This window comes from Zeus faber, assembly GCF_960531495.2.
Source record: "Zeus faber genome assembly, chromosome: 17".
NCBI classification, from domain to species: Eukaryota; Metazoa; Chordata; class Actinopteri; order Zeiformes; family Zeidae; genus Zeus; species Zeus faber.
Window position 1 is genome coordinate 10,721,870 of NC_137204.1, and position 20,165 is coordinate 10,742,034.

The 20,165-nt window shown below is 42.2% G+C and overlaps 1 protein-coding gene across 1 annotated transcript; it reads left to right on the forward strand.

The window, feature by feature from the left end:
• The first annotated feature begins 5,127 nt into the window (after positions 1-5,127).
• On the forward strand, positions 5,128-17,351 carry LOC307242795 (NACHT, LRR and PYD domains-containing protein 3-like). Its single transcript, XM_080017374.1, has 12 exons — positions 5,128-5,204; positions 7,085-7,187; positions 7,300-7,413; positions 7,503-7,616; positions 7,712-7,787; positions 7,926-8,157; positions 9,000-10,782; positions 10,911-11,084; positions 13,325-13,498; positions 13,690-13,863; positions 14,080-14,126; positions 14,372-17,351. Exons 2-12 carry the CDS (start codon positions 7,099-7,101, stop codon positions 14,914-14,916), a joined length of 3,522 nt encoding a protein of 1,173 aa, XP_079873500.1. The 5' UTR covers positions 5,128-5,204; positions 7,085-7,098; the 3' UTR covers positions 14,917-17,351.
• The last annotated feature ends 2,814 nt before the right edge of the window (positions 17,352-20,165 follow it).

Genomic DNA, 20,165 nt, shown 5'->3' on the forward strand with positions numbered 1-20,165 from the left:
AAACTGCAATATCCGTTGCGACCAGACGCCGTGTTAGGTATAACCCCAGTGTTTGAATGGCTCTTAGAAGCAGGCATTGTTGTACCGTGTCCCTCATCTCCATGCAATACGCATGGAGATGAGGGACAATACTGCCTGTTAAGAAGGCGTAGTCTTGTGGCGTTTTGTTCAGGATTTGCGTGCTGTTCACCGCAGGGCGCCTGTTGTTCCTAATCCCACAACGATTTTGGCTCAAGTCCCGGGTACATCAAAATGTTTCACTGTTATTGACCTAGCAAATGCTTTCTTTAGCATCTCAGTGGATGAGGACTCGCAATCTTGGTTCGCTTTCACTTTTCAAGGGAAACGTTACACATGGACTCGCATGCCACAAGGATATACTGAGTGTCCAGCAGTGTTCTCCGCTGCATTAGGTGGAAATTTAGCTGGTTTTGAATTTATAACTGGCAGCACATTGATCCAACATGTAGATGATTTACTGATCTGCTCATCAGATGAGGCGTCATGTATCGCAGATACGCAGACCCTCCTAAACTATTTAGCTAAAAATGGTCACAAGGTTTCTAAAACTAAACTCCAGCTGGCACAAAAGAACGTTCATTATCTGGGTCATAACATTTCATCACAGGGTCGCACCCTGTGCAACTCTAGAATTGCCGCCATTTTGGAAATACCTAAACTAACGACTAAATGCAGGCGATGGCCCTTTTAGGTTTCTGTGGTTATTATCAGTCTTAGATTGTGGATTATGCGATACTTGGCCAGCCATTATTAACAATGGCTCATGGAAAGGGTTGTCGTTGTCGCATAGAGTTGATTGGAGCCCTGAGGCTGAGGAAAGCTTTGTCGCTCTTAAACAGGCTCTTACATCTGCCCCATGTTTTGGTATGACCCGCCCTTTCACTTTGACGGTTGAAGAAAAGGATGGTTTTATGTCTGCTGTGTTGCAATCGCATGGAGATAAATTACATCCTGTTGCATATTGTTCTCAGAAACTTGGTGCTGTGGCAAGTGGGTTTCCTGCTTGTATGCGTGCGGTGAGTGCTGCATCTATGGCAGTAGCTGCATCTGCCTCTCTTGTGGCCTACCGTCCACATGCTGCTTGCATTCTTGCCAAAGGGAAAAGTGTAAATATTTATACTGACAGTCTTTATGCATTTGGTGTTGTACATGATCTTGGTGCTCTTTGGAGCCACAAAGGGTTCTTAACTTCCGCTGAGAAATTCATTGCTAATGCTGACCTTGTGAAGAACCTCTTGGACGCCATCAACCTCCCAGCTCAAATTGCTATTTGTAAATGTGCCGCTCATACTTATGCCTCTGACCCCATCTCTAAAGGGAACGCTCGTGCCAATGCAGCCGCCAAAGCCGCCGCTGTATCTAACACTGCTTGTGTTCTAACAATGGTCATCTCTCCCGCAGATGGAGAGGACTCGGATTTCTTTACTAACCTTACTTCCCTCCAAAAACAGGCATCCCACACCGAACTATTGTTGTGGAAGGCAAAAGGTTACTGCGCCAAAGATATTTGGCATGGTCCGGAGGGAAAACCATATCTCCCACGCCGGCTTTTACATCACGTTGGTCGTTTGATGCACGGTAAGGACCATGTGTCAAAAGGGGGGATGGTTAGGGATTTAAGTAAACATTATGAAATCCCAGGCTTCACAGTTTTTGCAAACAATTTTTGAAAAAATGTGATATTTGTGCACAGAACAACGCAGGGAGAGGTGTTTCCACCACCAGCTCTTCCCACCCTTCTCCGAATGCTCCCTTCGCGCACCTCACGATGAACTTCATCGAGTTGACCGAAATCATTCCACGCAGGGGGATCCCAGTAAGGTAAGCTCAGATAATGGTAGTCACTTTGCAAATCAAGTGTTGAAGGAACTCTCTGTTTATCTGGGGATCTAGATAACGTTTCATTGCTCTTACCATCCACACAGCGGTGGTGCTGTGGAAAGACCAAATGGAATGATAAAAAATAAACTAGCGAAAACTATGGCTGAAACCAAACTCGATTGGGTTTCATGCCTGCCATTAGTAATGATGGGAATGCGAGGACGCTCACATGGTGTGATAGTATTGTTTCGCATGAAGTGCTGACTGGGAGGCCAATGCGATTAGGATTGTCTCCCTCCGTTAAAGCCACGGATGAATTACATCACGTGGACCAAGTAATGTTGTCATATTGTCTCTCACCCAAGTGTTGAAGTCTGTGTGGTCCCAGGTCAAAGCAGCCCTACTCGTCCCACTTAAAGGACCGCTACACGACGTCCGACCAGGTGACTGGGTGGTGTTTGCAACTTCTGGAGGAAGTACACCCAGGTGCGTCTTGTGCCCGCCCCTGGGGTGCGGGGTCTCCTCGTGCTCCCTGGAACTGGGTCATGCTCCTCGGGTTCGGCGTGGGGGTTGCTCCAAGCTCAGACTTTCTTGCATCTCATTGCAAGAAAGTCTGTAACCTTCTAGAGGACCAGATAAACAACTATGGAGAATCATCGGACGTGAACTAAGATCACGATCATAGCGGGATATGTGCTAGTAACCTCTGTCTCCGTGAAGAGGATATGCCACTACAGTACTTGTACTTGAAAAGGATTGACGCCCCGTCAAAAGGAAAAGATTGGTCACGTCCGTGTGATCATCCTTCTTATCATCATTGCCACCGTCCTGTTAATCATCCAACCCTGCAACACAGTTCCACAGCGAGACTTAAAAAATAGCTGCTCCTCCGCCCCACTCTCACTCACATCAGATCCAGAAGAAGAGCCCCAAGTGAGAAATTATCTTTCTGTCACGAACATAGTCCACCCAGGGTTAAATGTTGACTCCACTGGACATTAATTTCAACAAAATATGTGGTGGAGATTTTTGAATCATTCAGTTAAAGTAGAGTATGGTGCGGATCATTCATGTGATTTATGTAGTAAAATGCCTCACTCAGTGCAAGCACCATTCCTCCTCTCACCTATACCAACGTCATGGGAAGAATCTAGATGTTTAGCAAGGGCTACAAATTTTCCAACTTATATTAATATGACTAAATGGAATTACGACACATTCTGTTGAGATGACGCAAAACGGTGAACTGATAAAAGTATTCCACTATAATCTTTCTGAAGGACAATTGAATCGCACTAATGTATGGAGAAGATTGGTTACTACTGTAACTATTGCTCTAGCCTCCTCAACTATAGTCCAGCAGGCCGGATGTGCCCCACGGGCCTTGAGTTTGACATGTCTGAACTATTGCTCTAGCCTCCTCAACTATAGTCCATTCACGTGCTTGAGTTATTCACCCCTTATGTTTTCAATCCATTTGTTCCGATAGTAGAAGTAACTGTTACCCTGGAGTTCCAGTGGGGATAACAACAGCATGTAACCAAACTCAGATCATTTATACCAGTGGTGTCAAACTCAATCACAGAGGGGGCCAAAAATAAAAACTGTGTCCAAGTCATCCCACAGGTCATCCCTAGGACAGAGTTATTGCAGCAGTTCTTGATGATTTAAGAAATAATGACGAGTTGCATTGCAGGTTGAGAAGTTGAACTCCACTTGCAGATTAACTCTGTCCTAGATGCAATGACATACAAATACTCTGTGTTGTATGCCCAGCATGCTGACAGCACAGGTTTAAAAAGAAAAAAAAAAGTGCAAATATTTCAGGCATATAACTATTAACAGTATTCCTTGTGATTACAGGAGAAAAACGCAAAAACATTTAGGTACATTTTGCTCTGATGCACATGATGACAGATGCTTGGCATCTTTTCTTAGCTGCAAGTTCATCAGTGTCTGGAGTCAGGCTCTGAGCTGTGGCAATTCTAAGGATTGAATGAAGGTGTCCGTCACTGAGACCACTCCTGCGTGATGTTTTGTTCATCTTCATCACAGAGAAAAGCTGCTCACACAGGTACAGTATGTGCTCCCAAACATGTAGAGCATTTGAGCAGCTTGTAGGCGGGGTTGCGGCATCGTTTCAGGGATGAAATGTGGGAACTGTGCAGCACCACAGAGTCATACTTTGCCTCAGCTTCATTTAATTTACACAATTAGATACTTCTTCAAATATGTCTTTTCCAGTGGTTGTGCCGTGCATTGATTTAATTCCCAAAAGTTCCTCTGTAACACACAAGTCAGAGTCCACTCCACGGATGAAGATTGACAGCTGGCGTTTCAACCAACCACCGTCTCAGCAGTGCAATCTGGGATTTGTAGTATTAATGCTGTGCGTGCTATATACCGGCAGGCCGATTCTGATAGACATAAAATATTATCTCGCGGGCCGGATACAATTGTCCAGCAGGCCGGATGTGTCCCGCGGGCCTTGAGTTTGACATGTCTGATTTATACAATGGGACACGCAACAATTCCTGACGTCTATTGGTTGTGTGGACACATGATGTATGCAAGTCTGCCCAAGAACCGGACTGGCATTTGCACACCAATTATGTTTGATTTACACGCAATTTACACGTATAATCTGAGCAAGATCCATCAAGCTGTGCGTGTAAGACGATCAGGAACATACATGTCCGTGACATCAATTCCAGCTGAGTAGAGGATTGTATGCGGAGCAGAACATTTTTTCACGTCTGTATTAGCCCCCGTAGGTACAAATACAGCTACATCTACCAGTAAATAAACTGCATTTCTACATTCTGCTGTGTGAGTCTGGAGTCACTCCGGAAAAAGAGTGGGCGAGCGAGTTATGACTCACAAACTGAAAATAGTTCCTGATGAATAATGTCGAGGAGGAAAGGGTCAAGATATTCCATTTGAACAGCATTAAAGGATTCCTGTGAGAGTTGCACTCACAACTCAGAGCCGAACCGACTCTTCTGACTCTCGGCCCTCGTCCACCGGAAGTCCTCCCTCGCTCACCGTGAATCAAATGGTACGACTCTTTCCACCGAGTGACTCGTTAAGGAGCAACTCTCAAAATAGAGCCCAACCTTTCACCGCAGTCTGCTCCATTTTGTCATTTCAGGGTAAAATGAATAATAACAATTGTAGAATAATAGCTTGAGTTGTATTTATAGTATTTATTGTATTTAATATGTATAATAGACTGAGGTTATTGGGAAGCGGTTCCTAGATGTGACGCAGACTTTATTCTCTGTTCAGTGTTTCCTGTTTACGCTGAACATTATTACTTTCACTTTCCATTTGGGTCTTTGAGGACACGCAGTGTTTCCAAGGTAATGTATTGAACACTTTACGGTGTTTTATTCACCGTCTACTCTTTCACTGCAGATATTTTACCCGTTGGGCTCATTGTATAAGCTTCAAAACACGACTAAACGTGTTTAAAAACACTATTTAAAACACACCAGTTTTCCTGGAAACGTGATGTGTTTTTAAAGAAGAGAAGATGTTCGGTGTGAGGCGGGCAGGATGACGTCATGTTATTTCTACTTGAATGAAGCCTTCAAACAGCTCAGTGTGTTTTTATTACACTGCAAATGAAGTTGTAAAAAGTGTCACAAGCCCGTTGGAAACAAACACAGTGAGTGAGTTCCTTCTGCTTCCTGCTCACGGCAAAGTGAGGGAGCCAGCCACCTCCCACTGGAATAAGCAGGTAAAAAAAAAAGACATGTTGAACATCACTATGTCAGCAGCTAGGACAAATGTCAATCACCATTTTTCTCCTAAGAATTGAGATCATGATTCTTATACTTTCAATAAAAAAAACATTCATTGCACTCTTTCTTAAATTAGCAATAGACATGTTTTTATCTTTTACTTGTCATTATGAAGTAAATGTTGATTGCACAGTGTAATGGCTTTAGAATAACGACACCATCAGCGTTTAGATTGGTTCACTTTAAGCCTCCATATCAGATCTATCATATCAGATATCCGGTACAATGCCGGGAAGAAGATGGATTTAGAGCAGTGCGTCACAGGAAGTTGGTCAATCGATGTGCAACCATTTGTTAACCAGCCTGTTAAATGTCTGCCATTAAATGGTGGACGGTGGAGCAATCTACTCCATGTAGATCATAAATGCTTGAAAATAAAAACACTAATTGAAATGGGTTGAGAAATGTAAACGTTATAGTGCTTTTTATCTAGAAACACCGCAGCTCCCCGGTTTACTTGTGTATGTTTACAGTCTTGCCCATTCCAAAATATGGCGGCAATGAGCTGAATCGCTCAAGCGGCTGCATGGCAGCTATTACCGTCCCCTAAACTGGATTATTAGGAAATATTTCACATATTACAGAAATAATTTTACAATATTTATTGTGAAAAACTGCAATAACAAAAAGAAAAAATACAAAACCTTTTCTCAAGTAACTTCCATCTCTGAAAAATGCTTTTTCATGAAATCAAGCTGCACAAAGGGAATATAAAAACTGACTTCAAGTATTTGTTAAACATTTTATATAAATATTCAAAAAAAATCATGAATATAATAAATAAATATTTATTATAAATAATAAATATATGTATATTTTTGCCTCCACGATGGAAATCACATGCGGATGTTACATAGTTATATGGAGAAACCGAGGAGCTGACTTTACTGTGCATGTCTTCCAGAGTTGTAAGGAGTGACGGAGCAGGTGTAGATGCTGTTTTCTCTGGAATATCACAATTAAATCGCTGAAATAAAAACCCTGGATTGATATAAAAGTTGTTTTTCTATTTATTATTTGCATGGAGGCTGTTTGCTGCAGCTTGTAGCGTGGAAGACGATAGACATTTGCACATGGTGGTATCACGTCTGGTGGCGCGGTTGGTCCGGTGATTATTTGAGTTGCAACTCCAGTTTATATGAATCTTATAACAGACACAAAATAATTTTGTTGAATATATTTGATTGACAACGCAACTGAGATTGTTCCAAAGCAAAGAAGTTAATACATGAATGCAGCATGACACGAATGTGTAGGGGAGTAGGAAGGAGTGTTTTAATGCAACTGATCTCCATTTGACGCTAATGCAATTTCATCAGAATCATCGTCATTTAGAAATTAGATTGTATAGATGGAATGATTGAAAATGCAATTTTGAATTTATTTTATGATTAGTTGTGCAGCCCTAGACAGTATGTTGGTGTCTTTATGTCAAGGTCTGCAGTCTGCCATGAATGTGTCTGAGGAGGGAGAGGAGGGGCGTCCCACCTCTAAAACAACTCTGTCTGGGGAACATGGCGACCCGAGCAAAGCTAAGAGGTAAGATGAGGATCTCTGAGCGTCTGGGACTGTTGTCCATCTCAGAGCTCAGCAGTGATGTCACTACACCTTCATTAGTCTGAGGAAAAGCTCTGTGTGTGTTGTGTTGAAGCCCAGAGCAGCAGGAGAGTCCAGAGGGTCCTGCACCCAGTGGGGTCTCCATCAAGAGTGACCAATCTATGGATCCACCTTTTGGGTTTGATGGAGATCGGTCTACGGAGCAGAGGTGAGGATTTAACAAATAGTTGATCAAATAAAACAGCTAAACATCCTCAAATCCTAAAGTCCGGATGGTGCTTATTGTTTATCTGGTAGATTCCATCAGGAGAGAGCAGACTGTCCTGAACCCAGCTGTGTCTCCATGAAGAGTGATCAGTCACACAATTTTTTTATTGACTTCAAAGATGGCCGCCCCTGTATTGAGAAGAGGTAGGACTTTCAAACAGATGATGAAGATGCATATTTCTAGAAAATATTACCTCTAACTGTGTGCGTGTGCGTGTCTGTGTGTGTGTTCTCCACAGAGACCAGCAGAGGTCAGAGGTCACCAGTGGTCAGTCTGGACAGCAGCATCAAACAGACCTGGACTCCTTATTCCTGGTGTGTAAATGTCCAACAAGCTCCAAATGACATGAAGCAGCATGTGTTGTGGTGCTGATGGTCTCCATGCTTCCTCTTCACACCAGTGGGATGTGAATCCAGGACAGTAAAGTTCTCACTGATGTTCTTCTGTTCCAGCTGCTGGAGGACAACATGGTCACCTTTGTGAAGGAGGAGCTGAAGAGGCTCCGGAGGGTTCTGAGTCCAGATGACCCACAATGCTCAGAAAGGCAGAGTGTGGAAGAGGATGAAGAGGTGGACGGTGAGGAAGAGGAGCAGAGGAAGAGCGCCAGAGAGGGAGTTGTGAACATCACACTGCACTTCCTGAGGAGGATGAAGCAGGAGGATGTGGCTGACTCTCTGCAAAACAGTAAGAGACTGTGATTCACACATTTAAAGGAACATTCCACTCAGAGAGTTTAGGGGACACTATTGGAGTTAGGAGACGGTCTTGGACAGAGGTTGGCAATTAGTTTACATTACGGGCCAGTTTATCTCTGCAGTGTTGATTGGCGGGCCGCATCAGAGTAAAATGGTTTTACCTATGGGGATATTTCTGAAAACTTTTTGTCTATAAGTTGTTGACAATGCATACATTTCCCTGGTTCCACCAGTCTTTCTTGAGAGGTCTTTGCAGTCCATTTGATTTGCAAGCATTTGATTTGAATCCATGACATGCCTTGACTCACCAACTAACCTGCCTCCTCGAACAATGGCCGCCTCCGATTGGTCTGTCACATGGCTGGAAGGGCTGAGAGGAATCACAGAGGACCAACCTCAGAGCACATATTATATGTGCAAGGTCTGGCTCTCACGAGACCATGTTTGAATATAACTTTAATTCATTCAAAAGGAAAATATCTTAAATGTTTTGGGGGCCAAACGATACCGGCCTGGATGTCGGATTTTGGCCGGTGGTCTGCAATTTGCTGACCCCTGGTCTGGAGGTCAGGGAGAGTCCATGAGACAGTGTAGGTCCTAGGAGACAGTCAAGTAGCTCAGAGACCATCTAGGAGATTGGAGGCAGTCCAAGAACAACTCGAGGAGCTTTCCTACACAACAGTTCCACATTTAACTGCACAAACTGCCAGTCAGATTTTTCAACCAGCAGTAATAAGATAAATAGACAACATGGAGATGGGAGCTTATTGACATTACTCTCACTGACCTTAAAATCTACTCATTGATGTTCTCTGTTGTTTGTTCATTCAGTAAATCTTGCTCCTGTCTGCCGGCGTAAACTGAAGTCTCATCTGAAGGAGAAGTTCCAGTGTTTGTACGAGGGAATCGCTAAAGCAGGACAACCAACACTTCTGAACCAGATCTACACAGAGCTCTACATCACAGAGGGAGGGGGTGAGGAGGTCAACCAGGAACATGAGGTCAGACTGATTGAAGCAGCTTCCAGGAAAACAGTGACACAAGAAACAGTAATCAAATGTCAAGACATCTTTAAACCCTTACCTGGACAAGATCAACCAATCAGAACACTGATGACAACGGGCGTGGCTGGCATTGGTAAAACAGTGTTAACACACAAGTTCACTCTGGACTGGGCTGAAGACAAAGCCAACCAGGACATACACTTCACATTTCTATTCACCTTCAGAGAGCTTAACTTGCTGAAAGGGAAGCAGTTCAGTTTGGTGGAACTTATTCATCACTTCTTTATTGAAACCAAAGACTCAGGAATCTGCAGCTACGACAACTTCCAAGTTGTGTTCATCTTGGACGGTCTGGATGAGTGTCGACTTCCTCTCGACTTCCAGAACAATGAGATGTGGACCGATGTCACAGCGTCCACCTCAGTGGATGTTCTGCTGACAAACCTCATCAAGGGCAACCTGCTTCCCTCTGCTCGCATATGGATAACCACACGACCTGCAGCAGCCAATCAGATCCCTCCTGAGTGTGTGTACATGGCGACAGAGGTGAGAGGCTTCAGCGACCCCCAGAAGGAGGAATACTTCAGGAAGAAATTTGGAGAGGAGGAACAGGCTGACACCATCATCTCCCACATCAAGGCATCACGCAGCCTCCACATCATGTGTCACATCCCAGTCTTCTGTTGGATCACTGCTACAGTTCTGGATCACGTCCTGACAACAGCCCAGAGAGGAGAGATGCCCAAGACCCTGACTGAGATGTACATCCACTTCCTGCTTGTTCAGTCCATACAGGGGAATGTCAAGTATCATGGAGGATCTGGGACAGATCCACACTGGAATACAGAGAGCAGGAAGATCATTCTGTCCCTGGGAAAACTGGCATTTAAGCAGCTGGAGAAAGGAAACCTGATCTTCTATGAAGCAGACCTGGCAGAGTGTGGCATTGATGTCAGAGCAGCCTCAGTGTACTCAGGGGTCTTCACACAGATCTTTAAAGAGGAGTGTGGGCTTTACCAGGACAAGGTGTTCTGCTTTGTCCATCTGAGCATCCAGGAGTTTCTGGCTGCTGTTTATGCCTTTCTGATATTCACCAGCACTGGTGTCAATCTGTTGTCAGAATCACAACCAACATCAAAGCTATCAGCCTTACAATCCCTCCACCAGAGTGCTGTGGACAAGGCCTTGCAGACTGTCAATGGACACCTGGACTTGTTCCTTCGCTTCCTATTGGGCCTTTCACTGGAGACCAATCAGCTGCTCCTAACAGGCCTGCTGGAACAGACAGGAAGTACCTCAGTGACCAATCAGGAAACAGTGCGCTACATCAAGGGGAAGTTCAGTGACAATCTCTCTCCAGAAAGAAGCATCAACCTTTTCCACTGTCTGAATGAGCTGAATGACCGTTCTCTAGTGGAGGAGGTCCAACATCAACTTAGATCAGGAAGTCTCTCCACAGTGAACCTCTCCGCTGCTCAGTGGTCGGCTCTGGTCTTCATTTTACTGTCATCAGAAGAGGAGCTGGAAGTGTTTCACCTGGAGAAATACTCTGCTTCAGAGGAGGCTCTTCAGAGGCTGCTGCCTGTGGTCAAAGCCTCCAAAATATCTATGTAGGTGCACATATAACATACATATATTAACTGTACGCTGTTTGACATCTAATGACATATTTTACATAAATGTCATTGTATATCTGATATCAAACTATGTATTAATTATTGTGCATGTTGGTGTGTAGGCTGAGAGGCTGTAATCTGTCAGAGAGAAGCTGTGAAGCTCTGGTCTCAGTTCTCAGCTCCAGCTGCTCTAGTCTGAGAGAGCTGGACTTGAGTAGCAATGATCTGCAGGATTCAGGAGTGAATCTGCTCTCTGCTGGACTGGGGAGTCCACACTGTGCACTGGACACTCTCAGGTCAGTGTTACTCAACCTTGATCTAAATGTTTTTAATCATGTTGACATTTATGTACATATTTGTGTACAATTGTAAAGAATTTTATAAATTTACATTATTAAATATAGGTAAAACAACTTTATTAGAAACAATAGATCCATTATAAATTAACATTCTTATTACATTTAGTCATTTATCAGACGCTTTTATCCAAAGCGACTTACAATTGTTCAAACGCTGACGGACGCAGCCATCAGGAGCAATTAGGGGTTAAGTGTCTTGCTCAAGGACACTACAGCATGCTAGCAGGAGGAGCCTGGGCTCGAACCAGCAACCTTTGGATCACTAGACCACCAGCTCTACCGCCTGAGCTACCATCCCCATTATTATTCTTAATAATAGCATTAAAGAATATAATAATCATATCGGAGTAATCATTATTTGTTAAAACTATGTATTTATTCCATGATCTCTTAGATAGCTGGTTTAATTTAACCACAGCCTTTTTCCAAACAAGAATAAGTAATTGAACAGCATTCCAAGGAGTGACATCCCCCATCACAGTTACATTCTCACAGACCTTTATATCCTCACATTCAAAGGAGAGTCAGATGACGACGCCCCAAACCATAAATTAAGGATAAGAACAAATTCCCAGAATCCCAGACAGAAACATAAAGGAACCTTGAAAAGGGACTTGGAAGAGGGATCCTCCCTCCAGGATGGCCAAGAGAGCAATAGGCACAGAGTGAGGAAGATAGACATGGAATCAAGAACAGCAAAACAGACAATGTCAAAACTACCAATTATCCATGACAATGGATAATTGGTAGTTTTGGTAGTAGAAGATACGTGAAATTGGAATAAAACAAAGGTGTCATTGTCGTGACCAAAAAATGTCCAGACCTGGGCTAGTGAAAAGTCTGGATCTCCGGACGACCTTTCTATCAATTTCAAAAAACTGGAAAGAAAAAACAGTGGAACTGAACAAAGAGTGAGAGTCAAATACAACAACAAACAGTGAGAGAGACTCTGAAGTCCAACTAACTAACCAAACATTTTGGACTTTCTTATATCCAGAGATGTACCCTTCTCCAATTACATGTTCTGCCCCTTTCAGCATCGGGACCCAATCATAGTCTTGTTACTAGGGATTTTCTCCTTTTCGGGGGTGGTTTCCAAGTAACCAATTATATTCTTTGTGGGGTGTAAATTAATCACAGCCCACTTTCAATGGATTTTCTTTTTCGGGGGGGTTGGTTTTTTAAGAACCAATCACAGTTTTTGTGGGGTGTGGACCAGTCACAGCTCATAGTCCTGTTACCAGGCAGCTTCTCCTTTTTCTGGAAGAAAGTTTTTTACTGCGGGTTCTTGGAACCCCTGTCATGTATGGGCATATGAGCTTGGCCTCTTTCTCTTTTTTCAGCTTTATTTGGTTTGGTTTCTTTGGCCTGTTTTTGTAGAAGATACATTAATGTTATTTCATTACTTCCCTTTTTGGGTTTTATAGCATACATTTTAAAAGGTTTATTGATACATATACGTTGAGTATTGGTGGTATAGTATAACATGCAATCAGTTTCTTTTCATGTGGGGGTTGATAATTAACCACAACATGGTCGTTATCTTCAATTGTTAATTTCCCATGCAATGTTCTTATAATAACCACTGTGGGGACTGAATGGTGATTTGTCTTGACGCACCATGTTCATTGTAACCCAAAAATAAGTCAAATAAACTGAATGTCTAGAGTAGTTTAAATATAAAGGTGCTTCAATGCTTTTATTCCATAACCAAGATTGTATAACAAAATAAGTCTATAATTCAAACCAAGGAGCTCTGAGTATCTGTATGTGTGTTCTCACTGCTCCCAATGCAGCCTCACCTGAACTGAAATGGGTTCAGGTGTGTTCCTAGTTCCTCCAGCAGCCTGCAAAGGGAGCTAACTGACAGTGTCATTTGTACATCCATACACATTGTGAATATACTTTGATCTGACTGATCACTGCTTTCTTACTCTTAAGTAAGATAAATTAACTGTAAATTAGAACATAATCTATTTTTCACCTCCTAATGTGAAGCTGCATATTCCAGGTGTGCTGAAGCCAAATCATAGAACCATGAGTCCATTCTCACAATCATGTCTTTATAGATGTCATATTATTAATTCTGTTATATATTATTGAATGTACAATCTAAAAACAAAACATTCTATTAAGATTTAAGTTCCTATTATGTGCGTGTGCATGTCGGTGTGCAGGCTGAGAGGCTGTAATCTGTCAGAGAGAAGCTGTGAAGCTCTGGCCTCAGTTCTCAGCTCCAACTCCTCTCGTCTGAGAGAGCTGGACCTGAGCACCAATGATCTGCAGGATTCAGGAGTGAAGCTGCTCTCTGCTGGACTGGGGAGTCCACACTGTGCACTGGACACTCTCAGGTCAGTGTTACTCAACCTCTGGAACCAACTGGGATCATGAATAATGATACATTTACATTTAACTCATTGTGAAAATATGTTCAAATATTTAAAAAAAATCCTTCATTTTAATTTCATGGCCACAGCAGTTCCTGTTGCCGTAGTAACTGTCTTCTTGGTGTTGACACCTGTGCTTCATGTTGTCTTTGCAGCTTGTCAGGCTGTCTGGTCACAGAGGAGGGCTTTGCTTCTCTGGCCTCGGCTCTGAGCTCCAACCCGTCCCGTCTGAGAGAGCTGGACCTGAGCGACAACCACCCAGGAGAGGCAGGAGTGAGGCTGCTCTCTGCTGGCCTGGAGGACCCACGCTGGAGACTGGACACTCTCGGGTATGGAGAGACCAGCTGACACTCCCTGACAAGCTCTTCTACAAGGAGGACGCTCTACAACCATGTGGTCAATCATACTGGGATGCTGGGGAACGTGCTTTGTTGTTAGGCAGCACTTATGACTGATGTATGATGGGAAACGATGGATACGGGAGCTTCTTAATGTCCATGTTTCCCTGATCTAAGAGAACGTTCTGCTCTGACTGTTCTTCCCAGGGTGGAGCACGGTGGAGTGTGGAGGCTGAAACCAAGTCTGAGGAAGTGTAAGTGTCTGTTTAGTTTGATTCATTACTATTTATCAACTATTTAGATGGAAAGTCCATCCACACAGCAGTACTGGACGTCCATCCATTCAGATCCTACTGAGAATGAAGATGATGGTGGACATCATGTGTCTTCATCACACTGCTGATAAATGGACAAGTCTGTTGATGAATCTACAATATATGAACCAAACAGGGATGTTAGATTATAAACTGTTGCTGTATTGTGTCTTGTTCTCCACCAGATGGTGTTAAACTTACACTGGACCCAAACACAGCACACAGACAACTCTGTCTGTCTGACAACAACAGGAAGGTGATGGTGCTTGAAGAGGAGCAGCCATATCCTGATCACCCAGAGAGATTTAAATACTGGGAACAGGTGTTGTGTACAGAAGGTCTGACTGGACGCTGCTACTGGGAGGTAGAGAGGGAAGGAAGGCTTTATATAGGAGTGACATACAGAGGAATCAGAAGGAAAGGAGAGAGTTCTGATTGCTGTCTTGGATTGAATGATAAGTCCTGGAGTCTGTTTTGTTTTAATGGTTATTACTCTACCTGGTACAATAACAGTAGAACAGACATAAATCTCCCTCCGTCCTCTGGTCGTCACAGAGTAGGAGTGTATCTGGACTGGTCTGCTGGCACTCTGTCCTTCTACTCAGTTTCCTCTGACACACTGAGACACCTCTACACCTTCCACACCACATTCACTGAACCACTCTACCCTGGATTTCGGTTTTGGAGGTCTGGTTCCTCTGTGTCTCTGTTTCAGATGGAGGAAGTGTAGTATCCTCCTCTCTCTAAAAGCTGGACTGAATATTCAATATTTTATTTATCACATAGTTTAGTAACGTGTTTACCTCCTTTAAAAATTTAAAATAGCACTCGTTAACCAGGAAACGGAAATTTAGCATTATAAGGTTTATTAAACTATTCAACTAAGATAATAAATAACTTCATCAGGGAGGCACCACCTCTTTTTTAGAGGAATTAATGAATTCCAATTAGGCAGATTATTTGGTTCAGTAAATTATTCTATCTCATAACCTCAGCCTAAATTTCTCTCTTAAACATTGATCTTCTACTATAAGCAAAAACCACAATCAACTAAACAATGCAGGTAATTGAAAAATGAATGGCTGAATAGAGTCTCTAAGGTCTGATCTAAGGACGTAAAACACGGCCCGACACCAACTCTTCACACGACGAGTCTAACCCTAACCCTAACCCTAACCCTAACCCTAACCCTAACCCGATGGGGGACTCCTGCTCTGTTGCTTTGGCTCCATCCGACAGACACGATGCACTTCAGCAGGGACACCACTGGAGGGCAGTGTTGATGGCTTGGAGAGATGCAGACCGTCGTGATCTCCAGGAGGTCCCGTCGTCCCTTTACGGGGTCAGGTTCGAGACAGCGTTGCAATCGTGTCTTGGTAGCGGATCACAATCTGTGACATGCGAGTCATTACATTACATTTCATTTTGCAGGTGCTTTTATCCAAAGCGACTTACAATTGTTCAAACACTGACGGACGCAGCCATCAGGAGCAATTAGGGGTTAAGTGTCTTGCTCAAGGACACTACAGTATGCTAGCAGGAGGAGCCTGGGATCGAACCAGCAACCTTTAGATCACTAGACCACCAGCTCTCTCAGATAGTGGCTCTTCTAATTGTTTATAACTAAGTCGTTTAAAAATAAACTTGGAAATAATATCATTGGCCGTTCTAAACTAATTACAAAGTTATTATCATCTCGACAACAAAAATGTCTTACAGGAACTGGTTTCACTAAGTCAAACTATGCGGAACTCAGACAGAAAACTGAAGAAAACTACAAAAATAATTAAGACAGAGAAGATCCCTGTTGCGCATCCACAGATCTTCAGTGTTTCAAAGTTAAAATTTTAAACAAAAAAGAAAAGAAGGAGCAGAAACCCATGAGAAAAGGGCTGTAAAACACCCCCAGAAAAAACTTTGGATAATGGGAGTCAGCCATTTTTATTACTGATGTCAAGGGGGGTGTTCTTTGAACCAACCCCTTGACTTGGGGTCATATTTCCGTTGAAAAGGGGAGTTTCTTATGTAACTATTTAATTTTGTATTTTAGACAGAACATTCACACAACCGCCTCCATCACAGCCAACTCAGGGATTCAAAACATTCCATATAAAGCTGCATAAACACACACACCAGGAATTGTAATACATTCAGACATTCTTACACATTTCAACATGGAAGTCGTCGTCAATTCAAGGTTCAAATGATTTCTAAACTACTAAACATATCATTATCACTACCATTAATAAGAAAAGACAAGTGTGAATTTATCCTCTTCTTGAATCTGTCGTCTTCTTGATGCATTGTCTTTTGGTGGTTATGTGTGTTAGATTTCCAGAACATGTCATGACAGGGCTCCTCTCCTGAGTGTGTGTGTGGATGGGAGTTTTAACCTGCTGCTCCCTAGCCCAACCAACGAGCAACAGGTATGCAGCCACCCTGACCCAATCACCTAGATCCAGGTCAGGTGTGGCTGCTCACCACACCATCCCATCCACACACCACACCACATCTCTTAATCTGTATATAACTTTACTCTGTCAAAATACATTTTGGAGTCATGTTAATGTTTGGCAACCTGCTTTTGTCCAGTCTTCTGCAAACATAGACTGTAGAACAAAATGGACGTGGGGTCTGTGACATCAGCTGTTGGTTTGTCAACAGATGATTTGAAGCATTTCTTCTTGCTTCTCATATTAGTATCAGTGGATCACAAGGCGTCTCTGTTGCTTACAATCAAATCATCATCAACCAGTTCGCTGATGATGCTACGCTGTTTAGAAGAGATGCTGCTCAGATCCCCTTTGGGAAATATTATGGGATATTCAAGCTGCAGGTCTTTACTTCAACTCATCACTGTGATAATTAATGAATATTAAAGATTGCACCATTTTTAAAATGTGTAACATACCAGTAAAGAATGAAGTTACTTACTTGGGAATAATTCTAACAAAGATGAAATGAAGAGATGTCCTTTAACACATGCAGCTCTCTAGAGGTCAAAGCCAGAAATATTGATGACATGTTTTTCATGTTTTGATGGGAACATAAGACTGACTGTGTTCAAATATGTATGATAATGAAAACTATTGAACGTGGAAGTTTGAGTTTTCTTGATGTGACATCTTTAAAAACACCTTTTTTAATAAATTGGATGAAACAGTTGATGAGGAATCCAAGTCATCTGTTGTGTTATTGATGGAGCAGTGATGTCATTATTTTCCTTACAAAAGGCCATGTTAGTGCTTTTGGTGTGTGTGTGTGTGTGTGTGTGTGTGTGTGTGTGTGTGTGTGTGTGTGTGTGTATGGGTGTGGGTGTGTGGGTGTGTGTGGCTGTGTGGCTGTGTGTGTGTGTGTGTGCTACTATTTTAAACTAACATGTAATTGCTGTTTTAACGTCATTGTCCTCATCCAACTGGAACACTATCATTCAAACAAGAACAAGTGATGAATAAAATCCATACAAGTAGCTGTTATTATCAAATAGGTCTTTTTGTTGAATACATTTATTGATTTTGGATATACGTGTTGGGACATGTTTGATCATTTCAACCCCAGTGAGTTTCTAATGATAAGCATCATTTTCACTTCAGAGTTGAATAAACTGTGCAGTATCAACGTCCGGGATAATATCAGATTCAGCATCGCTATCGTTCTCTGCGTCGCTGTCGGAGAACTGACTATCATCATGGAAAATGAAGTCCAGTACAAGCTGCTAACACAGACTTGGATGTATCGCACTGGTCAGATTCAGGTCCGAGATCTGATTTAAATCTTCCTCAACCCGCTTCTCAAAATCCATAACTACATGGAGATGAAAGTTTTCACAGACCAAAGAAAAAACCAGAAGAATCCTCGTCCTGCGCTTTAACCATCTGTTTACGGAAGTGATGTCAGCTTTTTTTCTTCTTTGATGGTTACGCCACCTAGACAGTAATGTCTCCATGTGTGTGTAAAAGTAGTACGATTTAAAGGTTGAACTCTATCAAAAGGGTTTCACATTGTGACTTCATATCACATGGAATATGGAGGAATGATCTTCACCTGGACAGTCGCTTTATAGGAAACGATCGATCGGCGTTGTTCAGCGCTGTTCAGTGTCTCGGTAAGTAAGCTGTGTTTCCCCAGGAAATCTCACGGGCATATTTAACTCCACGGTTTAACATTTCTCTACTATTTATAAATTAAACTCGGTTTAGAAAATTTGTTGAGAGATAAAAAAAATAAAAAAAACAACACGAAGGAACATGAATCTGGAAAAATCTAATTTTCCTTCTAGAAAGGTTTTTTCAACTTACTTGGCTGCTCCTGGCAATTTTAGAAATGTGCGACAATGGGAGTTTTGCTGCAGTGGGTGACATATCTATATATATATATACTGTATACACATTTTACCGATTTAAAAATAAATATATTGATATTGGATCAATACCCTCCACCTCTCTCGTACTCTCTGTCAATTAAATTCTTCAAATTTGCAACATAAGACAATTATAATGTTACACAACAAATAGGAAAATACATTCAGACAATAATGAAACAATGAATACATGAATTTAAAAGTAACAATGGTTATCATAATAATAACAATACTACTACTAATAATAATACTAATAACAATAATAAATCTAGCTGCAGGCAGCAATACACAGGGTCCATGGTAATTGGTCCTTCTTTAAAGTTCAATGTTGGGATGTGCTTTGGGTCCCTGTTGCGGTGTGTTTTGACTGGAGAAGTTCGTCGTTCAGCCTGGTTGCAGTGTAGTTCCATGGTCGGGCGGTGTTTGCGGCTGTGGGCGGGGTTTCCTATCTTGCAACTAAAGGCGGTTCTCATCCTGAAGTTGGGCTGCATGATTATGATGATAGTCACGATTATTTTACTCAATATTGTGATCATGATTATTGATCATGATTATTGATCGTATTTTGGGGAACATAATTGTTTTATGGCACTTTCTAAATCAACACAAAACTGCCTTCACAATAATAATGTATTTTATAAACCTTGAAATAAAAAAGTGTTTTAACTGACTTCAGGACTACACCTATAAACAAATCATAAAAGAATGAAAATAATTGAAAACACATACACAATAAATACATTTTGCTTGCATTCTGTAGTTGTTTATGGTTATTGCTACCAGAAATTATAATTCAGGAATTTATTTTCTTTCATCCAGTTGTCTTCTGGAAACACTTGAACTTATTTTTTTGTCAAACATAATAAAGTTTAATAGTCACAAAATAATAGTTTGCTGACAGGAGGAGCCCGCCCTGTGAACGACGCCACGTTAGAACTGGAAAAACTGAAAATACTGATCTTATTCAGATTGTCTGCGGGTTCGTCGGCTCCATGCGTCCATACAGGCCTGATATCAGTTACATCTGCATGTGGCACCATCTTGATAAGGACCCGGTTGTTGACCAATCACTAGCAATGCAATGCCATCATGTGAGCTGTGGGGGACGTAATTTGCACACGCACGCATTGTGGGGATAATAATTATTAAATTATTCCACAATAATGGACCGATCTGGATCAAACTTGGACAACGGCATGTTGGGGCCGCCCCCAGCTTGAATATCCCATAATATTTCCCAAAGGGGATCTGAGCAGCGTCTCTTCAAAACAGAGTAGTATCATCAGCGAACTGGTTGATGATGATTTGATTGTAAGCAACAGAGACGCCTTGTGATCCACTGATACTAATATGAGAAGCAAGAAGAAATGCTTCAAATCATCTGCTGACAAACCAACAGCTGATGTCACAGACCCTACGTCCATTTTGTTCTACAGTCTTTGGTTTGGACGGGAACAAAGTTGTACAAACAGCAAGAAGCAGAGCTGTGCCGTTCTCTAGAGAGTTATGAAACAACGGTAACAAGCAGAAGACTGGACAACAGCAGGTTGACAAACATCAACAACTTATTTTGACAGTAAAGTTATATACAGATGAAGGGAAAATTACTATAAAAATAT